At 39.1% G+C, this 23,247-nt stretch overlaps 1 protein-coding gene across 2 annotated transcripts in view; it reads left to right on the top strand.

The window, feature by feature from the left end:
- GC (GC vitamin D binding protein) overlaps positions 1-23,247 on the top strand; it is a 43,372-nt gene that overhangs the window by 2,463 nt on the left and 17,662 nt on the right. For both annotated transcript variants that reach the window (XR_011567216.1, XM_070791563.1), the window contains exons 2-7: positions 13,756-13,825; positions 14,677-14,809; positions 16,831-17,042; positions 19,957-20,089; positions 20,398-20,492; positions 22,184-22,310. Coding sequence is in view for 1 of the 2 variants with exons in the window: in XM_070791563.1 (XP_070647664.1) it covers positions 13,756-13,825; positions 14,677-14,809; positions 16,831-17,042; positions 19,957-20,089; positions 20,398-20,492; positions 22,184-22,310 (770 nt within the window). In the remaining variant the exon portion in view is untranslated. The remainder of the gene's footprint in view (positions 1-13,755; positions 13,826-14,676; positions 14,810-16,830; positions 17,043-19,956; positions 20,090-20,397; positions 20,493-22,183; positions 22,311-23,247) is intronic.

Raw genomic sequence — 23,247 nt, 5'->3', positions numbered from 1 at the left:
ACAGCCTCACAATCACCACAGAAATAATGCTACAAGAAATAAACCACTGCTGTTTATAAGAGCTGTTGGCAAGCACATTTTCCTTTTGCTTTAAGCATTTCATTCTCAGCATAATTTTATTAAAGTGAAAGTGAAGTCACTCAGTCATGTCTGACTCTTTGCAACCCCATAGACTTTAGCCTACTAGGTTCCTCTGTCCATGGCATTTTCCAGGCAATAGTACTGGAGTGGATTGCCATTTCTTTCTCCAATGGATCTCATTTCCTTCTCCAAGGGATCTTCCCAACCCAGGGCTTGAACCCAGGTCTCCCACATTGTAGACAGTCACTTTACCGTATGAACCACCAGGGAAATCCAAAGAATAATGGAGTAGGTTGCCATTCCCTTCTCTTAGGAGATCTTCCTGACCCAGGAATTGAACCCGGGTCTCCCACACTGTAGGCAGATGCTTTACTGTCTGAGCCACCAGGGAAGTCAATTTTATTAAACATGATATGAAACAGCAAGAAAGTAAATTTCCCTCAGGTTGCTGGGTAAGCTGTATTTTCCTTTCTCCCAGTTAGCTGTCAAAACAGTCCTAAGACAATATGGTTAAACAATATGGTTTATCCACTGCTGAATCATTCTGTTTCTCTTTTCTACAAGTTGACTACCACTTCTTCAGTAGCCATGTGAAAATCAAAGTTGTCCTAAGTTTGATTAAGGAACATAGCTATACTGAATGCTAAAGAGAAGTAATTTAGAGCAAGTAGATATTCTAATTTCCCAGATATGTCTATATATTATCTCTGCAAAGCAAACATAATGGTGACAGAGGAGGTGACACAGGATTTGAGATCTACATGATGAAAAGAAGACGGCTGTGTAAATATCCAGAAGTATGTTTCAAGCAGAAGGAAGCCAGGTGCAAATGTCCTAGGCTAGGAACAAATAGGACCTGATCTAAGCTCACAAAGCAGCCCAAGTAAAAGCTTAAAGAGGCTTAGATGATAAGGGAAAGGAGGAAGAACTGAAGTCAGAGAAGAATCTAAACTCGATCATCGAAAGCAATGCTAACCTCTGTGGAAATCAATAGCCAAGTTATGCTTCATTGCTGTCAAGTCCAATGTCAGGTACGCACTCACCGTCACAGCTGGGCTATGGGGGTGTGTACACACACTTTAAAAGGTCACAAGGTTGATCTCTATAGAAAGAAGTTGAAATCATTAAAAAGGAACTGCTTGGCCTCCCTCTAGTATCTATGGTCACTTCGCATGGACCCCCCTCTGTCTGCTCCAAGTTCACATATAGAGAAGGCCTCCCTGACCAACCTACCTACCAACAGCACCTACTACATTTTTCTCTATTCCCTTACCCCATCTTAGTCTCATTTTGCTTTTGTTTTTAGCACTCATCATCTTATCACCTGCTGTTCATTTATTTTTTTTTGTAATGAAACTAAGATGTAAAAGGTAAATTCCATGAAATCAAGGATTTTTTGTTCCCGGCTGGAATCCTCAGTTTTAGAACAGTACTTGCCACATAGTACAGTCAGTAGACTTTTAATTAAGTTTATTAGAGTACCTACCTCATAAGACAGTTTTGAGTATTTAAGGAAAATTAAGGGGCTTTCCTGGTAGCTCAGTGGTAAAGAATCCACCTGCAAATGCAGGAGAGGTAGGCTTAATCCCTGGGCCTGGAAGATCCCCTGGAGAAGGAAATGGCAACCCAATCCAGTATTCTTGCCTGGAGAACTCCATGGACAAAGGAGCCCGTGGGCTGCAGTCCATGGGATAGTAAAAGAGTCAGAAATGATTTAGAGACTAAACAGCAATGACAAGAAATGTCAACTAAGACACATCACAGATATCCTGGAAGGAGTAGATTTTAAGTCTCTTGTTATTTTCATTATAAAGCACTGACACTAGATTTTATAAACTGAATAAAATAGCTAATAATTTACAATGTGCCAACTTACATCTTTTAGATACATTCCTTTAAAATCTTTTAGATACATTTGCTTCATCCTTTCAACACCATGATGACTATCAGTACTATTATACCCATTTTATAAGTGGGAAAATTGAGGGAAAGAGTGGCTAAGTAACTTATCCAAAATAACCGAGCTAGTAATTGGCAGAATCAGAATTTTACATTAATTCACTGGGTTTACAAAGACAATGCTCACAATCATTGCTTCACTGCCTCTCATGAGACACGTAGCTGAAACAGTCTTTAACTAATCTTAGGACAAGTATAAGAGAGAACCAGTCATTACCCCTGATTTAGGGGGGAAGTAAGTGAAATTCATTCTGTCCACCAAGGTCATCCACAACTGATCCAAACCTCAGTTCATCCCTATTCCATGAAACCGGCTCTGTCTTCTAAACTTCCCTATTTTTAGGGCACTATCACCTCTAAGCCATCTGTGTTCCATCTTGTAGAACATTGTTGGATTTTATTCTTTCCATTTGTTAATCTATACTCAATCACTTCTATATTCTAAATATTTTAGCCCTGAAACACATCAGCCTTGCACAGAGCCTCTTCAGTGTTCCCTTTTGTCTGTCGCCTTGCCCTCTGCGTAGCTCTAGTTAACACCTGGGAACACTCCTATCTGCATGCTAAGTTGCTTCCCAGTCATGTCCAACTCTTTGTGACTCTATGGACTGTAGCCCACCAGGTTCCTCTGTCCATGGGATTCTCCAGGCAAGAACACTGGAGTAGGTTGCCATGCCCTCCTCCAGGGGATCTTCCCAACCCAGGGATCAAACCCGCATCTTTTACATTTCCTGTATTGGCAGGCAGCTTCTTTACCAGTACAGTTCCATTTCCTTATACTCTCCTTGTGCATGTTCTTGTTCCCCTTCATCCAGCTATTGTAATGGCTTCCCTAATCAAAACCCTACCTCCCATCACTTCCCTAAACAATTCAAACTAAAAAACAATGCAAAATTTGGCATAATGTGGTAAGTAGAATTCAAAACTGAATTATATCCAAAGTAGAATCACTACTGAGAGGCTAATTGCTGGGGTCCAGCCCCAGCAGGATCCAGGGGCACCCTCAGGATGACGGCATAGGCAATAAGGAAAGTAAAAAGGGAAGAGAGAGAGGCTTGATCTTTCTTGGTTTACACAGAAAGCCAATAAAGCTCCTGTGTTCCAAGGAGGCATCCTGAAAGAAGAACAGAGAGAAAAGGAGAGAAAAGAAAAAAAGAATGACAGGGGGAGACCAAGCTTCGGTGAGCGAGGCCCATAACTTTATTTTCGAAAGGAACTTTTATACCTTGACTTGTACATAGAGGGAAATTAAAGATGCAAAGTAATACAGAGTCAGCCCAAACATTACGTCTTTATCTAAACCAGGATTTTTTCTGCATACCTTTCCCATAAACAATGTTGTGTACATTATCTTCTGGCCTTAGAGGCCTGTGGACATTTTATGACCCTTTTTTGATAAAGCCTGCTCAACCAGAAAACTTATTTTCCCTTGAAGTGTTTTTTCTTTATATTTCTAATCTATGTCAGCCTCAGAAAGTGCTAAACAGAGTTACATTCTCAGGGAGCAAAGGTGCAGTGAGTTACAACAAAGAAAGAAACAATTAGCTCAGAGGTCTGATGTGGTTAATTCCAAGGCTGCTACTTGTTTTTCTTACATTCCAACTGTGTTAACTAATGCACTCCCAGGTGCACAATGGACAAGGGATATGGGGACTTGGCAGCAAGCATTGGCCCAATAATGAAGCCCTTTACCAGTACTCGGAGGAGCCTGGTAGGCTGCAGTCCATGGGGTCGCTAAGAGTCGGACACGACTGAGCGACTTCACTTTCACTTTTCACTTTCATGCATTGGAGAAAGAAATGGCAGCTCACTCCAGTGTTCTTGCCTGGAGAGTCCCAGGGACGGGGGAGCCTGCTAGGCTGCCGTCTATGGGGTCGCACAGAGTCAGACACGACTGAAGTGACTTAGCAGCAGTAGCAGTTACCAGTACTATCTATTCTAATAATTTTTCATCCCTTAAAGGACTTTTAGAATGTTTTGGCTTCCTGTGCCTTTCAAGGTTGGGGAGTTGTGAACAATCATGTGTGTTAATTGCAAGAGTATGGATAAACCTGTCAGGCAAGCTAGAATGCCAACAGAGGGGTTAAAATAGAAATATTCCTTTCATTCCCAGGAGACTTATTAACTAAAACCCTAAGTTGACTTTTTCAAGAGAAAGGTGGTCAGGGATAGCCCCCTGTTAATGTCAGAAGAGTTGGTGAAAGGCACAAAATAGTAAGACAGACAGATTCTGGTTTTGGGGTAGATGCTCGAGCAGATCCAGGGGGTCCCTTGAGGCCTGATCTGCCTTTGCCTGTCAGGTTCTCTCCGCATGACCTTTGTCATGGGTGGGATCTCCTGTGGTGGCTCCCAGCAGCTAATGAAATGATACTGATGGAATGGACATAAATTTGAGCAAACTCCAGGAGATAGTTGAGGACAGAGGAGCCTGGAGTGCTATAGTCCATGGGGGTCACAAAGAGCTGGACACAACTTACCAAATGAAAAACAACAATGAAACAATAGGGATGAACATGCATAGCCAGCTAGTGGGATTCTAGGAATCAGACTGTCTTATATGAATCCACACCAATTCTGGTCTCCATTTGGAGTCACCTAATGGTGGGTACAATCTCAGGCTTAAATAGTAACATGTATGGGAGGCAGAAAGAGCGTCCTCCAGAAATGTCAATGTCAGAATGCCTGGAACCTGAAAAAACTCTAGCTTACGTCACAAAGGGGAATTAAGGTTGCAGGTTCAGCTGTTCTTAAAACAGAAAAATATAGAAAGTATTACCTGAGTAAGGCCAATGCAATCACAAGAGAGAAGCAGAAGAGAATCAGTCAGAGGAAGATGTGCTAAGGAGAAAAGGCGCAGAGAGGTACAAAGTTGCCAGTTTTGAAAATGGAGGAAGGGGCTCTTGAGCCCAGAAGCCGAGGTGTCTAGAGACTGGAGCAGGCAAGGAAATGGATTCTCCCCTAGAGCCTCCAAAGCACAGAGAATTCGTAAAGAGGTGGGAATACCAGACCACCTGACCTGCCTCCTGAGAAATCTGTAGGCAGGTCAAGAAGTGACAGAACTGGACACGAACAACAGACTGGTTCCAAATCGGGAAAGGAGTATGTCAAGGCTGTATATTGTCACCCTGCTTATTTAACTTATATGCAGAGTACATTGTGTGAAATGCCAGGATGGATGAAGCACAAGCTGGAATCAAGACTGCTGGGAGAAATATCAATAACTTCAGACATGCATATGACACCGCCCTTATGGCAGAAAGCAAAGAAGAACTAAAGAGCCTCTTGGTGAAAGAAGAGAGTGAAAAAGATGGCTTAAAACTCAGCATTCAGAAAACTAGGATCATGACATCCAGTCCCATCACTTCATGGCAGATAGATGGGAAAACAATGGAATCAGTGAGAGACTTTATTTTGGGGAGCTCCAAAATTATTTGTAGATGGTGACTACAGCCATGAAATTAAAAGATGCTTGCTCCTTGGAAGAAAAGCTATGACCAACCTAGATAGCATATTAAAAAGCAGAGACATTACTTTGCTGACAAAGGTTCATCTAGTCAAAGCTATGGTTTTTCCAGTAGTCATGTATGGATGTGAGTGTTGGACCATAAAGAAAGCTGAGCACTGAAGAATTGATGCTTTTGAAGTGTAGTGTTGGAGAATACTCTTGAGGGTCCATTGGACTGCAAGGAGATCCAACCAGTCCATCCTAAAGGAAATCAACCCTGAATATTCATTGGAAGGACTGATGCTGACACTGAAACTCCAATACTTTGGCCACCTGATGTGAAGAACTGACTCATTTGAAAAGACCCTGATGCTGGAAAAGATTGAGGGCAGGAGGAGAAGGGGATGACAGAGGATGAGATGGTTGGATGGCATCACTGACTCGATAGACATGAGTTTGACCAAGCTCTGGGAGTTGGTAATGGACAGGGAAGCCTGGCATGCTGCAGTCAATGGGGTCTCAAAAAGTCGGACACAACTGAGCAACTGAACTAAACTAGAGCCTCCAGAAGAACAGAGCCCTGCTGACACCTTGATTTTAGCTCCGTGAGATCTGTGTCAGACTACCCAACCTAAATATTAAGAAGTAAATGTAAGCCATTAAATGTGTGGGAATTTATTACCATAGCAATAGAAATACAGCACTATAGGTTTCCAGGCCCTGTGACAGGCTGGGACTTCCCAAAGGAAAGAGTCAATGAGTGAAATCATCTCACTTTTGATAGATTACAGTTTTATTGACCAGATCCAGGGGGAGTTGGCCAGGAGGTAACTGGGATACATGTTAACTCAATTCCCTGATTCCTAGGAGTTTGGGTTTCACCTTCTCTACCATTTTCCTCTGACCAGAAAATAATGTAGCCTACCACCCGAGAGGACTGCAGCAAGTTACATGGGATCCTGATCACAAGGCATATAAGTTGTATTTCCTACTATGTACTGTCAGTAGATTTTTACCATGAGAAGAACTGCTAACATTCATTGAGTTTTAACCACGTTTTGTTGTTATGGTTCAGTTGCTCAGTTATCTCCGATTCTTTGCAACCCCATGGACTGCAGCATGCCAGGCCTCTCTTGCCCTTCACTATCTCCAAGAGCTTGCTCAAACTCATGTTCATTGAGTCAGTGATGCCATCCAACTACCTCAATCTCTGTTGCCCCCTTCTCCTCCTGCCTTCAATCTTTCCCAGCATCAGGATCTTTTCCAATGTGTCGGCTCTTCGCATTAGGTGGCCAAAGTATTGTAGCTTCAGCTTCAGCATCAGCATCAGTCCTTCCAATGAATATTCAGGGTTGATTTCCTTTCGGATTTACTGGTTTGATCCCCTTGCAGTACATATTAGGCAGGAGATGTGCTATATATTTTTACATAGATTAACGTATTTCATAGAACAGCCTTAATAACAAGGTACTATTTCACTTAGATCCTAAGATTACTCTTCCTTGAATACAACTCCAAGTTTTTCATGCCTGTACATGAATGTTATTTCAGTAAATACCCAATTACCTTAAAAAAATAAGTAAAACTTTGGTGATCACCTTTTCTAGTATTTAAGTCCCTCACTTCAGTTTTATTGGGTTATTCATTCTCCAGATATGACTGATTTTCTAACTTCATATATTTTTTTCATGTTGTTCTCTCTACTTAAAATTCCTCTCCCAATTCATTTATCCCTGTTAACATCCTGCCCATCATTCGTGGTCCACTTCAAGTGGCAGTTCCTTCCACAAGTCTTTCTAAAGGCCCTCTTCCATTCTAGGAGTTCATATGCTTTGTTTCAATGTCTTCTATGGCAATGATCACCATTGTTGCTATTGGTGTTGTGGTCTTATTCTTATCTATCAGACCTCAGTTCCTTAAGTATTGGTGGCTTTCAAATTTCTTATATGGTGCTTTATCATGTTATTTATTCTTATGCTGTTTTAAAAACCAAGACCTGTAATGCATTCTAAGTTTCCAAGTCAGGATACCAAAGACAACACTGTCACTCATGCCAAAGGTGGGAGAAGGAAACTTGCTCCTTTATCTTCACCTCTGCAAAAGGCTTTGTAGATGACAAGGTGCTCAATTTGTGAAGCGAAGGAGAGGTGAAATGAGATGCATGGAGGAAGAATGCCTCCTTTGGGACTTTGGTGAGGGTAGCATCTATATGGCCTACCACCCATGTTGAACCCAAAGACATCACATTTGAGTGAGTCTATGAGGCCATCCTCTACTGCAATTGTAATATCTGGGCAACTGACCCATTGCTATCCTATCTTCTACTATTTGTGAATTTTCAACATCTGAAATGTTCCATTGATGGCAGCCTAAAAGTTACAGTTAATTTCTTCTAGATTAGTCATGTAGAAGTCAGTAGAAGTCATGTAGAACTCTATATTAAAAAGAACTCAATATTAAAAAGAATTTAATTTCTGCCCATTGACTTAAACTCAAAACCACATACCTGCCAGCAAATATCAGTATGAAACCAGATCAATGGGTTAGATAATAATGATTTAAAATGTGAATGGAAATGAGCTCCCCCCAAGAAAACTGGGGGAAAAAATGAAATAAAAGTACTAATTTGATTACCACTTCTTCATTGACAGTGTTTCTAGTGACATCTGTTTTTTGTGATTTTTTTTTCCTTTAGTTTTGATTAACAGGGCAACTTCCTAAATTAGCCCAACAGTGTTTAAGTTCTCAACTAAAACCACTACTCTGAATATCTAGCCCTACTAGTCCAAATGAATAGTACAAACCTTATTCTTTAAGTCTAAAGCATGAGTATACTGACCTTTTCTGACATAGATGAGTCTGTCAGTGCAGGATGGAAATAAAAATGTCAAACAAATAAAACTGCAAAAATGTCAATGCCCAACAGCTCTGGAAGCCCATGATTCTCCAGAACATAATAGGAAAATAGCAACTTAAGACAGTTCTTAGCATCCTGCTTTTTTTTTTTTTTTTAATTCAATTCAGTATTATTTAGGCTCTAACCATAGCTACTGCTATACAGCTTCTCTAGAGGATCAATATGGTTTTAGAGAAAGATTAAACCAATAGTTAAAACATTCAAAATACCCTAAAGTTTGTATCACCACAGTAAGTATCATATCGTCTATCCCCACTAGAGTAAAAGTTCCACAAGGGCAAGGTCATGTCTATTTTGCTCTTTATTGTATATTTAGTACTGAACCCAATGCCTGGCACAGAGTAAGTCCTCAAGACACGTCTGTCCCATGTATGAACAAGTATTGTCAGCTGTGTTGCAAGAGGTGAGAGATACATAAAGCAGTAAAGATTTCCCAGAAGTAAACCAAATGTTTTCAGAATCCCAGAATGAGGCACAAGTTACCAAAATGTTTTGCAATACAGATAGAAAAGGGGCACGCTACTGCAAAAAGCAAATCCGTTAAGGACATTTGTAAACATTGAGTGCTGAGGAATCAGGATGTGAAAATGATTTTCCAGTGTCACCGGGATTATGCCAATATTTACCAGAGCTGCCTCAAAGTCCAGACTGTCCTCTTCCCAGCCACATGACACATGAAATAACAGAGTATGTCATTTGAAATTCACTTGATATAGGGTTTAATCATATGAATCAAAGTGAGCTCAACTGCTGTGAAAACATTATGCAGTATTCCATGGAATAAGGAATCGATTTCTAATAAATTGCATTTCAAATTAACTTCAGTATTTGCTACTTTTTAGAAGATGAAAAAGTGATTAGCATACTCGCTTAGCCAGTTAAGCTCCAGATCTCTTTGAATAAATGAATTTTTTCTGGTCAGAAATATTTAAAGTAATCCACCTAAAAGATACATGGTGTAACAGCTTCCTCTACGGGCTACTTCTGTAAGAACAGTTTTATCTTATATTTTAATTCTAAATTTCTTCAGTGCCTCTTTTGGGCTTTTTCCCTTGCTTCTGTCTTGCCCAAGGCTGAATATTCCAAGAAAACATGGTTCCAAAACCATTTTAAGTCTTGTGTAGTTGATCTAGCTTCTCAGTTTTCTGTCATTCTAACTAATAATAGTTATCATTCTAACTAAAAATACACATGGATTTCAATGTGCTTCTGTACAGACACAGTTGATTTAATTAAAGCTGTTTAAACTAGTGTTTAAACAGTAGTGTCCACTTGCACTACATTCACATGTGCTCACATTCTCAACACACTGAGTGAAACTCTGCTTCCTTAGTGAAGTGAGAAACCTGGAAAGCTAGAAACAAAATCGTTCCTTAAATATTCAGAGGTGTCCCCACTTAATGCAGGCTCTCATTTTGCATTTTGTTGACTGGTCACAATAAAACAAAAGTGACCTCTGAAGTTTTATAGGGAGAGTTTATTAAACAAAGTTAGCCCGTTTGCATTGAGAATAAATGAGTTCTTATTCCAGCTATGTTTTTGAGTAGCTTCAAAGGATAAGCTTTGGAAAAAAGATTCTATATAATTTCTTACTCTTACTATTTCAAAAAGGGTGACTTTGTAACTTTTAGAAGTGACCTGGAAGATCATGAGGATACAACTGTGTACTAAATCCAGGAATCTATAATGTATGTATGCACACATACTTAGTCACTTGGTTGGGTCCGACTCTTTGTGACCCCATGAACTGTAGCCCACCTGGCTCCTCTATCCATGGGATTTTTCAGGCAAGAATACTGGAGCGGGTTGCCATTTCCTCCTCCAGGGGACCTTCCCAACCCAGGGATCGAACCTGAGTCTCCTGTGTTTCCTGCATTGCAGGTGGATTATTTACCCACAAAGTTATCGAGGAAGCCCCCAATATACTGTTATTTAAACTCTATTTGAATATTTCTAGGACAAAACAAACTCGCTTCAAAAAGCTGTTCATCATTTCAGTTATTAATTAGCCACAGCTATAAAGTTCTCTCACACTGAACTAAAATCTACTGTCCGCCATTTCTCTCAGCTCTACCCAGGAGTAACAAATGTCGCTGATATCCTCATACTACCTGTTCTGTCCTTACAGGAGGATAGCTGTATCCTAAAATCTTTCCCTCTGTGCCCTAATCTTCAGTCCCACCAGATACCATTAATGATTAACAGAAAATTCCTGCTTTATTTTGACCTTTTGAAACTGACAATATCCAACCTTGTAAATGAGTTAATAAATTACAGGAAATGTACTAGACATGAAGGTTCTCAGATAGTCAATAGAGTATCAAAAGCTGTTGTCAATCCTACTGTCTTATCCTAGTTTCCAAGATAATGTGATATTTGATTATGTAGGGTTTTATCCACTTTGTCATGTTGATGGTATTGTTAATCCCTTATTACAAAATGACACTTAAGAAAGCTTTTGTCCCTCAATTCTGACTTCTCACCTTGGATATATACTTTAAACAGCTCACCTGAAAGACTTAGGGTGCAACAGTTTCCTCTATGAGCAGTTTTCACCAAAATCAGGCATTTTCACCATTAATTCAAACAAATCCTAAAGAGAGTCTTTTTAAAAGGGAAAAAAACAATCTTCCCTGGTCAGTATCCAACCACTACCACCTCCACTCCAAATCATAAAACAAGAATGTCTACATATAAGCAATATATGATGTAAAATAGATAACTAAGAAGAACTTACTGTATAGCACAGAGAACTCAATACTCTGTAATGGCTTATATGGGAAAATGATCTAAAAATAGAGTAAATAGATGTATAACTGATTTACTCTGTGTACACCTGAAACTAACACATTCCAATTTAAAAACAAGAAGAATTTCTACCCTGTGTTACATATATTTATTCTTCCGTGGAGTTGAGGCAAGGCCATCTAGGTGGTAAAAGGCACACCAGTAGTTGCCATCATATCACCCAAGAAGGATTTCCCAATATTTAAATCCAGGAGGATGAGTTATTAAACATCAAAACAATTTATAATAGGAACTGGGCCACTTATATACTTATTTTTTAAAATATAGTATCAAAATATTGGGAAATTTCCTAGACTTACTTGAATGAATGATGAATCAGGGACAAATATTGACTGCCTTCCCTGTGTTCTCCTACTGTGTATGTAATAGGTATGTTGAAAACATACTGTGTATGTAATACGTATGTTGAAAACATGGGTCTCACCATCAACAAAGTACTCATTCCCTGTGGGAACAAGCTTTTCCCAACCATGTCGAGGGACTTGAAAGTAGGGCTTTTATTTTTCTGATCACACAAATAAGGTCTTATGGTCCTTTTGAACCTCAAAATAACCACCTTATAACAGTCATGGAAATTTCTGGTCAATCATCAAAAATTTGTAAATTCAAATGTGTTCCTTTTTATGGATGAGTAGTACTCCATGGTATATATGTACCACAGCTTTATTCATTCATCTGTCAAGGAGTAGGAAAGGGTGAAAGGTGGGAGGGAGGTTCAAGAGGGAGGGGACACATGTATACCTATGGCTGATTCATGTTGACATATGGCAGAACCCAAACCAATATTGTAAAGCACTTATCCTTCAATTAAAAATAAATTTTTAAAAAATTGTAAATTCATTTAAAGTGGGAAGTTTGATTCCCCCAGGTCATTTGTATTTCAGTCTTGTTGCCTTTAATGGCAAAGGGGATCATATACTTTCCTCTGCCTGTTCTCTTCTCCTTCATCCTACTCTCTAGGCTGCTTTTAGTTCCTCCAGGGCTAACACAAGGAAAAAAGAAGCCAGCAGGAAAGATAAGCAGCAGCAAATCTCACTCAGTGGGCAGCCTGGTGAGGTAGCGTTCCTTTCTCTGGTTACAGATGATCAGAGTTAACACATTCTTTTTGTGGGTTCTTTGGAGATCTCTTTCCCCATCATCCCTGGTGATCACTCACATCATCGGGCAACTTAAGAGCTCCCTCTAGCCCTTTGATTTTCAAATTGTCTGCATCTGCACAAGGGCATCCTACTCTTGGTAGCCTACTGCCTTCTACATAAATGTCTCCCCACTTCAAAAAAAAAGAGAGAGATAGGATGATTCCAGGCCAGTTTTGCTCTCCTGCCCAATCAGCATCAGGTACACAGGCCACAGCAGAGTCTCCCACTCACAGCCCAACCTCTGTTGCCCCAGGCCACTTAACCAGACCTTCTAAATGTACAGTTTTCTCAAGGCTGAATCAGATACCTGACCATGCCATCGCATCTTCCAAGGATCACCTATCAAGGTCTGAATGTGTTCTTTGAAGCCTCTCTTACAATTCTTGAAGTGAAGAAAAGCACTCTCTTACCACTCTCCCGAACCCATCACATGGACTGACAACTTTCCCAAAAAATTATTTTGCCTAATTTCCAATTTTTCCCTCAGCTTACTCAGCCTTCTGTTAGAGAGTCTGGAGGTGTGAATGAAGCAAGAGTGGCAACACCAGGTCTCACACCCCTCCCTGAAAGGCCTGCATGCCTGTGCCCAGTGCTTCACTTTGGAATGTAGACATGCTCTCCATTTATTTTCTTCTTGGTTCATTTGAGCCCTTGGATGAATCTGAAGCAAAGAAAAGAGGGAGGGATAAAAAGCTTTCTTTTAACATTATCATAAAGAAGGCTGAATGCTGAAGAATTGATGCTTTTGAACCGTGGTGTTGGAGAAGACTCTTGAGAGTCCCTTGGACTGCAAGGAGATCCAACCAGTCCATTCTAAAGGAGATCAACCCTGAATATTCATTGGAAGGACTGATGTTGAAGCTGAAGCTCCAATACTTTGGTCACCTGATATGAAGAGCTGACTCATTAGAAAAGATCCTGATGCTGGAAAAGAATGAAGGCGGGAGGAGAAGGGGACGACAGAGGATGAGATGGTTGAATGGCATCATCAACCCAATGGACATGGGTTTGAGCAAGCTCCAGGAGATAGTGAAGGACAGGGAGGCTTGGCATGCTGCAGTCCAGTGGGTTGCAAAGAGTCATACATGACTGAGTGACCTAATATCAAAAAGAACACTTCCAATTTACTAGTTAGCATATATATTTTGATTCATCTACTTTAAGTACTATTTCATTCTTTTTCTTAACTTAATTGTCATTAAAGTTTATAGAATGCCATCAAATAGTATGTTATCAAATTCTGATCCATTGTGAGAAACAAGAAGGCACCCCCAAAATGAAGCTGCATAAAGATATTAAGAAAATGCTAGTTTCATATCAATGAATCATGTCCCTTTGTATATGCACATTTAATGGACCATTCATTTAAAGAGGAAAGATTCAATTTCTGTATTTCTGATTGTTAGGCCGAGATTATGAGAAAGATAAAGTCTGCAAGGACCTTGCCAGCCTGGGAAGAGATGACTTCACATCTTTGTAAGTATGATGTATTCATTCACTCTTCCTGGTTACCTGACCTAGAATGAAGCTCAGGGTGCTGCTAAGTCGCTTCAGTCGTGTCCGACTCTGTGCGACCCCATAGACGGCAGCCCACCAGGCTCCCCTGTCCCTGGGATTCTCCAGGCAAGAACACTGGAGTGGGTGGCCATTTCCTTCTCCAAAGCATAAAAGTGAAAAGTAAAAGTGAAGTCGCTCAGTCGTGTCCGACTCTAGCGACCCCATGGACTGCAGCCTACCAGGCTCCTCCGTCCATGGGATTCTCTAGGCAAAAGTACTGGAGTGGGGTGCCATTGCCTTCTCCAAAGCTCAATGTGAGGTAACTTCAATTCAGCTTCAGGGGCTAAACTGAGCTCCACTGAGATTAAGAGGATAGAGTCCCAGGGTCAAAGTGGGAAGAGACGTTAGGCATATGGAGACCATCCAAAGATTCAAGCTGAACTACCCCTACCATGGTCTGAGAATTTGTTATAGGTTTACCAATGAGTTGAGAGCAAGCATAGTTTTCTAAGATGAATTAAAAGGCAGCAGTACATGCTAGGACTATGGCAAACAGCATAACAAGGGCAAGAACAGGTTCATTCAGAGAAGCTTGAGAGAGGAAAGAACATGAGGCTGGTTTGATGGAACCCCTCAACTCCATCTTCTACTGCTTTACAAGATGAGGTTTTGTTCTAAGTGAACCTATTTTTAAAGTCAATGTCCTATTTTTATTGGTCAAGAACATGTGCAAAATTCCACTAAAAAGACAATGGAAGAGACTTCATATTAAAATATGCACAAACATGAAGACTTTTAAAAATTCTGAGTATGTTCATTTTTCTCCTCAGGTCAATGGTCCTATACAGCAGAAAATTTCCCGGTGGCACCTTTGAACAGATCAGCCATCTTGTGAACGAAGTTGTTTCCTTAACAGTAACCTGCTGTGCGGAAGGGGCCGATCCTGACTGCTATGACAACAGGGTAGGGATATGTGGTTGGCCTCATCTGTTGTGGCCCATAGAACAGAGTCGAGATAGGCCTTTACATCACATCTTGGGGAAATCTTAGACACCAACCCACCTACTCCAAGTTTAGGGGAAATATGAAACCTATTATCTCAGAACTAAAATTTATTCTAGTATAGTGATCAATTTTGCCCGTTGGTCCTACAAGTTTCAAATGAGAAAACTGGGGTGTAGTTCATGAACCTCCTGAAATAATTCCAACATTCTGTATATCTTAGAAGCCTACCAATACGCATACCTGTATCATGCCAAGACTGGTACCAGCTGCCCTGGAAAAACTTAGCATTGGTTTCAAACTAGTTTGAGGTTCAAAAATTGGCCTATATACACACACACACACTAAGTTCTGCATTTTCTCCATTAGAGTATATCTGCAGAAATTTAAAATGCTGAAATGACAGTTTTCAAAATATAGACAGTAGCTAAAAAAGGCGGGACTACATGTGTTTCTAGCAATTTACTGGTACTGTCATCAGGCCAAATAAAAATGGCATTTAACTGCATCTTGATAAATGCCTCTACAGGCAAATATCTCCCTATTCAAAGCCGTGGCAGTTAGCCAACAGAAACAATGTTCCAAAGACCTGATTAGAATATATTCTACACGGTGACTCTTACCCATTAATTGCTTTATCTGGCCCTTATCTACTTTCTAAGAATTTTAACATTTTCTCCCATAAACCACAAAAGTACATTATTTCAACCCTACCTTCTGCACTATGTTAAACAAGCAAGCTACAAATTGTAATCAAAACAGAGCACATTTTTATTTCCATTTTATTTTATATATTTGCTAACCCATCCATTGACCAAAGATGGGCTCCAATATTGTTAGAGACAGATCATAAGTACAGAAATGGCACTGATGTTTTTTGGATTACATCTTCCTTCTCCTGTTGTTCAAAGCAATTTTCTTCTATAAATATGTTACTTTCTTTGTAAACTTTTCTTATTTGGAAGAAAGTAATAAAGGAAAAATAGGGAAGTTGCCAGAGAAAGAAATGGTGAAAGTTTCACTGTTTACTTCTGGTTTACAAAACTAATATCACATTGGTTTCCTTCACTGACAGGAAAGATCTTTAGAAGTTTTGTCCTAAAAAGATAACTTATAAAGTAAGTGTAAAGATGTCAAAGTCTTTTTCCCATGTAAATCCTCAAATAATTTTTTCCATGATGACTATTTCTATTCCATGCATCAAATTATTCCAGATATCAAATTCTTCCCAAAAAGAACAGTTCATTGCTACAATTGTTTGGTGGTATTACCATGGGCTTAATCTGCCCACATGAATCAGTCTACCATTGTCGAGGCAGTAAATTAAGTTGTAGCACTGCTTCAGCTATGATACACAGGAAAATAAACTTTGGGTCTTTGGGAAAAAACAGAACCTCAGGCCTCATCTTTGACCTACTGAATCAGAATTTCTGTGTTATGCAGCCCAAGCAGTTCCAATTTTTATATAGTCTGTGATATGATGCAAAAGCAGGTTCAAGAACCACTGTGTTCAAGAACATAGATCAGTGTTGAAGACCAAGGCAGTCAAGAATTAAGAGTGTGTTCAAGTTACAAAGGGAAGGGAGGAAGGCAGAGAGAGGTAACCATTCTCAGCATAGTATTTAGAACAGAATGCAGATGGCAGATCATATCAGAATCAATGGAGTTTTTTAAAAGGACCTCCCTCATCTTCAGAGATGTTAATATCCCCATGGAGAAACACTAAACTAGAGGATCCAGCCTCTAAAGGCTGTAGTCACACACCATCCACTCATTAATGAAGGTTTTCTTTAGGTCCTACTCTGAGTCTTAACATAAGACTCTGTACTTGCCTGAAACTAGAATTATGCAACTTGTCATAGACAACTTTGTTTCCAATGAGAGTTTTCAAATTTAGAGCTAAGATACTATACCAGGTGGAGAACTAAAGGCCAAAAAATTGTATGTATGTGAGTTTACTTGTTTTTCTTTTCTCATCCTAGACTTCAGCATTGTCTGACAAGTCCTGTGAAAGCAACTCTCCATTCCCAGTGCACCCTGGAACTCCTGAGTGCTGCACCCATGAGGGCCTTGAAAAGAAGCTCTGTATGGCTGCCCTGAAGCACCAGCCACAAGAATTTCCAACTTACGTAGAGCCAACAAATGACGAGATCTGTGAGGCATTCAGGAAAGACCCTAAGGACTTTGCTGATCGGTAAGCAGCTTTCATCACATGTAAAACTTCAGGGTACAAAATAACAAACATGTAATAAGCTAACCCCCTACTGTGTACAGACACCTTTTATACCATACCACAACCCAGACAATTTCCAATAACAGAAAATTGGCTGTAACCCAAGACAGCCCATCTTTGTCAGTGCTGATTATTATAAATGCCTTTTCTCAGATGAAGATGAAAGCAACTTTCCCAAACCCCCACCTTCTGTCATCCTAGTTCTAGTATCTGAAGCAGAATCACCTGGAATGCCCCCATCCTTGTGACATTTTCAAATATTTAACAGCAGCTATTGTGATTACTCTTATGTTAGGGATCTTTGCATACTCCATCCGATAGGATTTTATTGCTGTGCAAAAGAGCATAGGACCTCCCTGGTGGCTCAGAGGGTAAAGCATCTGCCTGCAATGCGGGAGACTCTGGGTTCAATTCCTGGGTTGGGAAGATTCCCTGGAGAAGGAAATGGCAACCCACTCCAGTACTGTTGCCTGGAGAATCCCATGGATGGAGGAGCCTGGTGGGCTACGGTCCACGGGGTCGAGAAGAGTCCGACACGACTGAGCGACTTCACTTTCACTTTCGTTTTCAGAGCATAAGAAATAAATAGCTTTTTCTCATTCCTACAGTACATCCCCAGAAACAGCTGTCAACAAGACACATATTGCAAAGCAAACATATTACATTTCTTTTTTCATTGTTTAATATTCTCGAGAAGGTTATATGTTGATTCTTTAGACTTAGAAGACCATATAAATGAAAAATTGAAAATATTTATTTGTAATAATAGAATACACACACACACACACGCATGCACACACACAGAGAAGTCAAAAGAAATGTCATTAAAACTGGCTTTAGAAATAAGTCAAGGTGATAATTTTATAAAAATTGGTTGGTTTGCCAATACCTGTAAATTGTCAGAGAAGATTTTGCCCAGGATTTCAGAGTCTTTTTAGACCCTTAGGGGCTTATACTCCTAAAAATGAATTTCAACAAATAAACAAGCCAATACATAACAATTGTCTAAACTCAACAGATAATGAAAGGTAATTGCATTACATTCATTTTAGTTTGTTTCATTAACGTTAATAAGCAGCCACCCCAGGCCATGCATATGGTAGAAGCTAAATGAACAAAGGGACAAATGACCTCTCTCAAGTAATCTACGTGGAAATTTGGGAAAGATTTTTTTAATGAAAATATTGATTAAAAGTGACTAGTATATAGTGCCACAGGAACCTCCTTCCAGCTCCAGTTCTGCTGGAGACTCAGCCCAGAGACTACATTGCCTTATAGCGAGCTTCTGAGCGGGTTGTCCGGCCCTGCCTTACTGCAGTGGCGCTGCCCGCGCGTTCCAAAGCAGAGTGCTGCAGCTACTGTCCCAGCCTTGGTGTTTGGTGAACACAAGCCCAAGCGTGCCTGGAGTGTGCAACTTCTCGCCGAGCCTGGAGAGTCCCGGGCGTGAACCACGCTGACGGAGGGAGAGTGGAAGCCTCTGGGGTGGAGAAGAGCAGCAAGAAGAAGACCAAAAAGAAACTTGCTACTGGAGAGGAAGCCAAATTGTTGGCAAGTTTCATGGGTGTCATGAATAACATGCGGAAACAGACAATACTGTGTGATGTGATCCTTACGGTCCAGGAAAGAAAGATACCTGCTCATCCTGTTGTCTTGCTGCAGCCATTCATTTTTTTTAACCTAAAGTTCACAACTAACATGCTTGAATCAAAGTCCTTTCAAGTGGAACTCAAAGATGCCAAACCTGACATTACTGAACAACTTGTGGAATTCACTTATACCGCTAGAATTTCTGAGAATAGCAACAATGCTCAGTCCTTGTTAGATGCAGCAAACCAGTACCAGATTGAACCTGTGAAGCAAATGTGTGTTGATTTTTTGAAAAAACAAATTGATGCTTCAAACCGTCTTGGCATAACTGTATTAGCAGAGTGTCTAGACTGTCCTGAATGGAAAGCAACTGCAGATGACTTTATTCATCAGCATTTTACTGATGTTTCTAAAACTGATGAATTTCTACAACTTGTCAAGCAAGTTACACATCTCCTCAACCAGGACCCTCTGTCAGAGCAGAGGGTCAGTTTTATGTGCTGCTGTCAGATGGTTGAAATATGATGAACCTAACCGCCAACCTTTTATGGTTGACATCCTTGCTAAAGTCAGGTTTCCTCTTATATCAAAGAATTTCTTAAGTAAAACAGTACAAGCTGAACCACTTATTCAAGACAATCCCGAATGTCTTAAGATGGTGATAAGTAAATTGCCTTAATATCCATTTATAAACTGATCATGTAGCCAGTTTCTCATGAACTTAAAACCCTTCAGAATGGATCAGACTGGGCAGCCAGGGAGAAATACTTGAGACTTGGCCCTTCTGGATAGTTAATCCGTTGGTGTTCTCAACTGTCTATCTGGAAGGAATTTAGCCTCATCCCTTATTTTATAGGAACATGTGTGATAGAAGGTAAAAAATTAGACTTTGTCTCATTTCATGTACAGTAACTTTCAGTTTATGTGTTTTGTTTCCTTTTTAAAATTCAAGTAGTGTACCATGACCACATTTTCTTTCTTGAAGAAAAAAGTTGGTTTGTTGTACCTGGAGCACATTTTTTGCCATATCCTTTTTTCATTTACTTAATTTTTCTTGACTCGCAGACTTGAGTTCGAACCAGTCTGTAAAATATCACTTAATAAAAATCATACAATTAAAAAAAAAGTGACTAGTATTATAACCCCTGCTCTATATCCCGGGTGCTTTTTTAGATATTAAAACTATAAAGTAACATGCATCCTTTTTTTTCCCCCATCAAAACACTTTTGAAAAAGTGAGTTGTTTCCCACAAATATTTTCATTAATCCTACTATTTTTCCCCTACAGATTTATGTATGAATATTCCATTAATTATGGACAAGCTCCTCTGACACTTTTAGTCGGTTACACCAAGAGTTATCTCTCTATGGTAGGGTCCTGCTGTACTTCACCAAACCCAACAGTATGCTTTTTGAAAGAGGTAGGTGTCATTTCATCACAGCTATATATTCATCATTAGCTATGTACTTTTTTCTTCTATTAATGCCATTCCTTTTAAATAATGTTAGATTCAGATTCTGGAATCTGAAAATATTTTTTAAATGCCTCTTTTTTATTTTGTTAATGGAAAAACACACATAAGCAACTCTGGGGGAAATGTTCCTTTGGTCAGAATTCAGTTTTCTAGTCATTAAAAGGAGTCAGAATGTCCCTTTTTTCTGCTACTTTTGCACACTGCTTTCAATGTATCCTGACCATCTAATGAAATATTTCTCATTTATTTTCTAGAGACTTCAGCTTAAACATTTTTCACTTCTCACCATTATGACAAACAGAATCTGCTCACAATACGCTGCTTATGGGAAGGAGAAGTCAAGGCTCAGGTAAAAATTAAGCGCAATCAGTATGTGTAGCTATTTCTGTGCTATCAATCTGTATTAGGATTCTCTAAAAAAATGTTTGCAATAGAAAATACAAACTATAGTGTTATGTTCCTACAATCCTCAAAAATAGTGCTCAGCTACTTTTTATTTTCTCTACACAGAACATGAACCAAAGGAACAAGACTATTATAAAACCTAATTTGCTTTTAATCAACATTTTCCATATACTCATCATAAGACTGGTAGACCACTAGAAATTATTTCCTCAATATTCATAATGCTGTATATTGCAAACACACAAGCAAAAACAATCATTTTCTTATTCACCACCCATTACTTGCTTTGCCCATTTTTTCCTTGGGAAGAAAACTTCCTGAATTCTTTTTATATATCTCTTAAGCTCCTTGAATTTATTTTAATTATTTACTTTGTTCTAACCTTCACTTTGATTTTTGTATGGCTTTGTTAATGTCACACTTTAATTTTGACAGTTTCTATGTTTACAATTCTCTCATAGCTTATCAGACATCTATATTTGCCAGCTTTATATCTTTAGTATTTACAGTCTCTTTAATTTTTCCTACTCTAATTCACAAATTCTTTCCTCTAATGATAATGCAATAATTCATGCTGGCACCAGATCTTAAGGTTCCCCCAAAGGCCATAGAAGCTACTTTCATGAATTCTTTAAAGATAATCTTCCATTAGAACTACTGAAAAACTAAATTGTGTTTTCTCTTGAAATTCCCTTTAGTTTTTCTTTTGCATTAAGAGTATTAGGTGTGTAGAGCACAGTAATTCATAGTATAAAACATCCTATAAAGATGTACATACATAAATGGCTTTATATATCTTAAATATATACCATAAATAATATATAAGATATAATTTATATATCATAAACTTATGCTTGCATTAGTGTGTAGAAATTTACTCTGAAGAGCTGAGTGTGAACAAAAGTTTAGCTAAAAATATTGCCGCCACATTTTTTTAAATAGGAAAAACATTTCCTAATATGCCTAGAATAGAGCATGTTTAAATCAATTATAATATATCCATATGAGAGAATGCCATACAGTTAGAATTATATTTCAAAAGAATATTTAATGAAAACAAAACATCACTATTCCTTTTATCTGTAGTTTCTAAGTAAATTTATGAACAATTCTAAAGACTAGGAGGGGCCACAAAACACAACATTGACCCTATGAATAGATGCTAGACATTTCTTTATTACCATTTTAGGTCTAACATTTTAATTTGTAAAATGCATTTATCTGGCTGTGTTTATTGGCCAGCTCTTAGTTGTGGTATGCAGCATCTTTTCATTGAGGCATGAAGCTCCCTGACCACAGATTGAACCCAGAACCACTGGGAGCACAGAGTCTTAGCCATTGGACCCCTAGGGATGTCCCTAGATCTAACATTTTAAAGGCTTGCTTCAGCTACAAAAATCTGGCCAGAAGAGAAGCTCTTTATCAGTACTGAAAACATGAAGAGATTCATTGGGAATGGCTGAATTTTCAATAGTGACTTTTGCACAAAGGATCTGCTACATGACAGATATGCTCTATGCAAATGTTGAGGACAAAGAAGTAAAACTTGGATATTATTCCTCCAGACCATGTTCATAATGAAACTAAGAAAACTGAGAATATAGGTAAACTAATCATTCATTTTTAACTGTTCAGCCATCTCATCAAATTTGCCCAGAAAGTGCCTACTGCACATCTGGAAGATGTTCTGCCACTTGCTGAAGATATTACAACAATCCTCTCCAAGTGCTGTGACTCTGTCTCTGAGGACTGCATCAAGGAGGTAAGAAAATGTTCATCGTCGTAGACCACTTACTGAATGGCCGGCACTCTCCTAAGCTGCTTTCTACATGCATCATCTCAGTGACTTCTCCTATGTATCCTATGAAATTTAAATACACTGTTAACTCAATTGTACAGATGAGGAAACAAGATTATCAAGGATTAATAAACTGAAGTCCTACAACTAGTAAGTGGCAAAGTCCACACAAAGCCAAGATTCTGATTCCGAAGACCTTACTCTACCTACAGAGCCCAGAGCATATCCACTAGCCATAGATGGTTACATTTAAATTAAACTTAAGTTCTTTGAAAACACTAGCCTCATTTCAAGTGCTCAGTATTGGACAATACAGATAGAGAATATTTCATCATCACCTGTTATATCATTCACCTGTTTTATTAGACAACACTGAACTCATTATTAAAAGCTTCTAATGTTTTGTTATACTTGTTAAAATTTAATAGTCATCCAACTTTTTCACCATTTTTCATTTATATCATCCATTCAAGTACATACAAATTTGTACTGTTACTTTAGATAGAAGTCACTCCATGTCTGTGACCTCTTTAGAAACAGATACTTTGACATCTGGTCTTTCTTTAAGGATACATCTCAGTGATAGGTGTTTCTCTATAACCTGACTTATAATGGCTAAGTGGGACTTTACTGTATATATGTACTGTATATACTACATTTAGCTACCTGGTGGTGGTGGTTTAGTCGCTAAGTCATGTCCGACTCTTGAGACCCCATGGACTGTAGCTCACCAGGCTTCCTCTGTCCATGGGATTTTCCAGGGAAGAATACTGATGTGGGTTGCCATTTCCTTCTCCAGAGACATTTAGCTACCTAGATATACCATGTTTTAAACTAGTTCCCTTTTATTGGATTTAGGTTGTTTCAGTTTAACATGGTAAGCAGTGCTGCCCTTAATCGT

The sequence above is a fragment of the Bos indicus genome, chromosome 6 (assembly GCF_029378745.1).
Source record: "Bos indicus isolate NIAB-ARS_2022 breed Sahiwal x Tharparkar chromosome 6, NIAB-ARS_B.indTharparkar_mat_pri_1.0, whole genome shotgun sequence".
Lineage (NCBI taxonomy): Eukaryota > Metazoa > Chordata > Mammalia > Artiodactyla > Bovidae > Bos > Bos indicus.
This window is presented reverse-complemented; position numbering and strand designations above follow the sequence as displayed.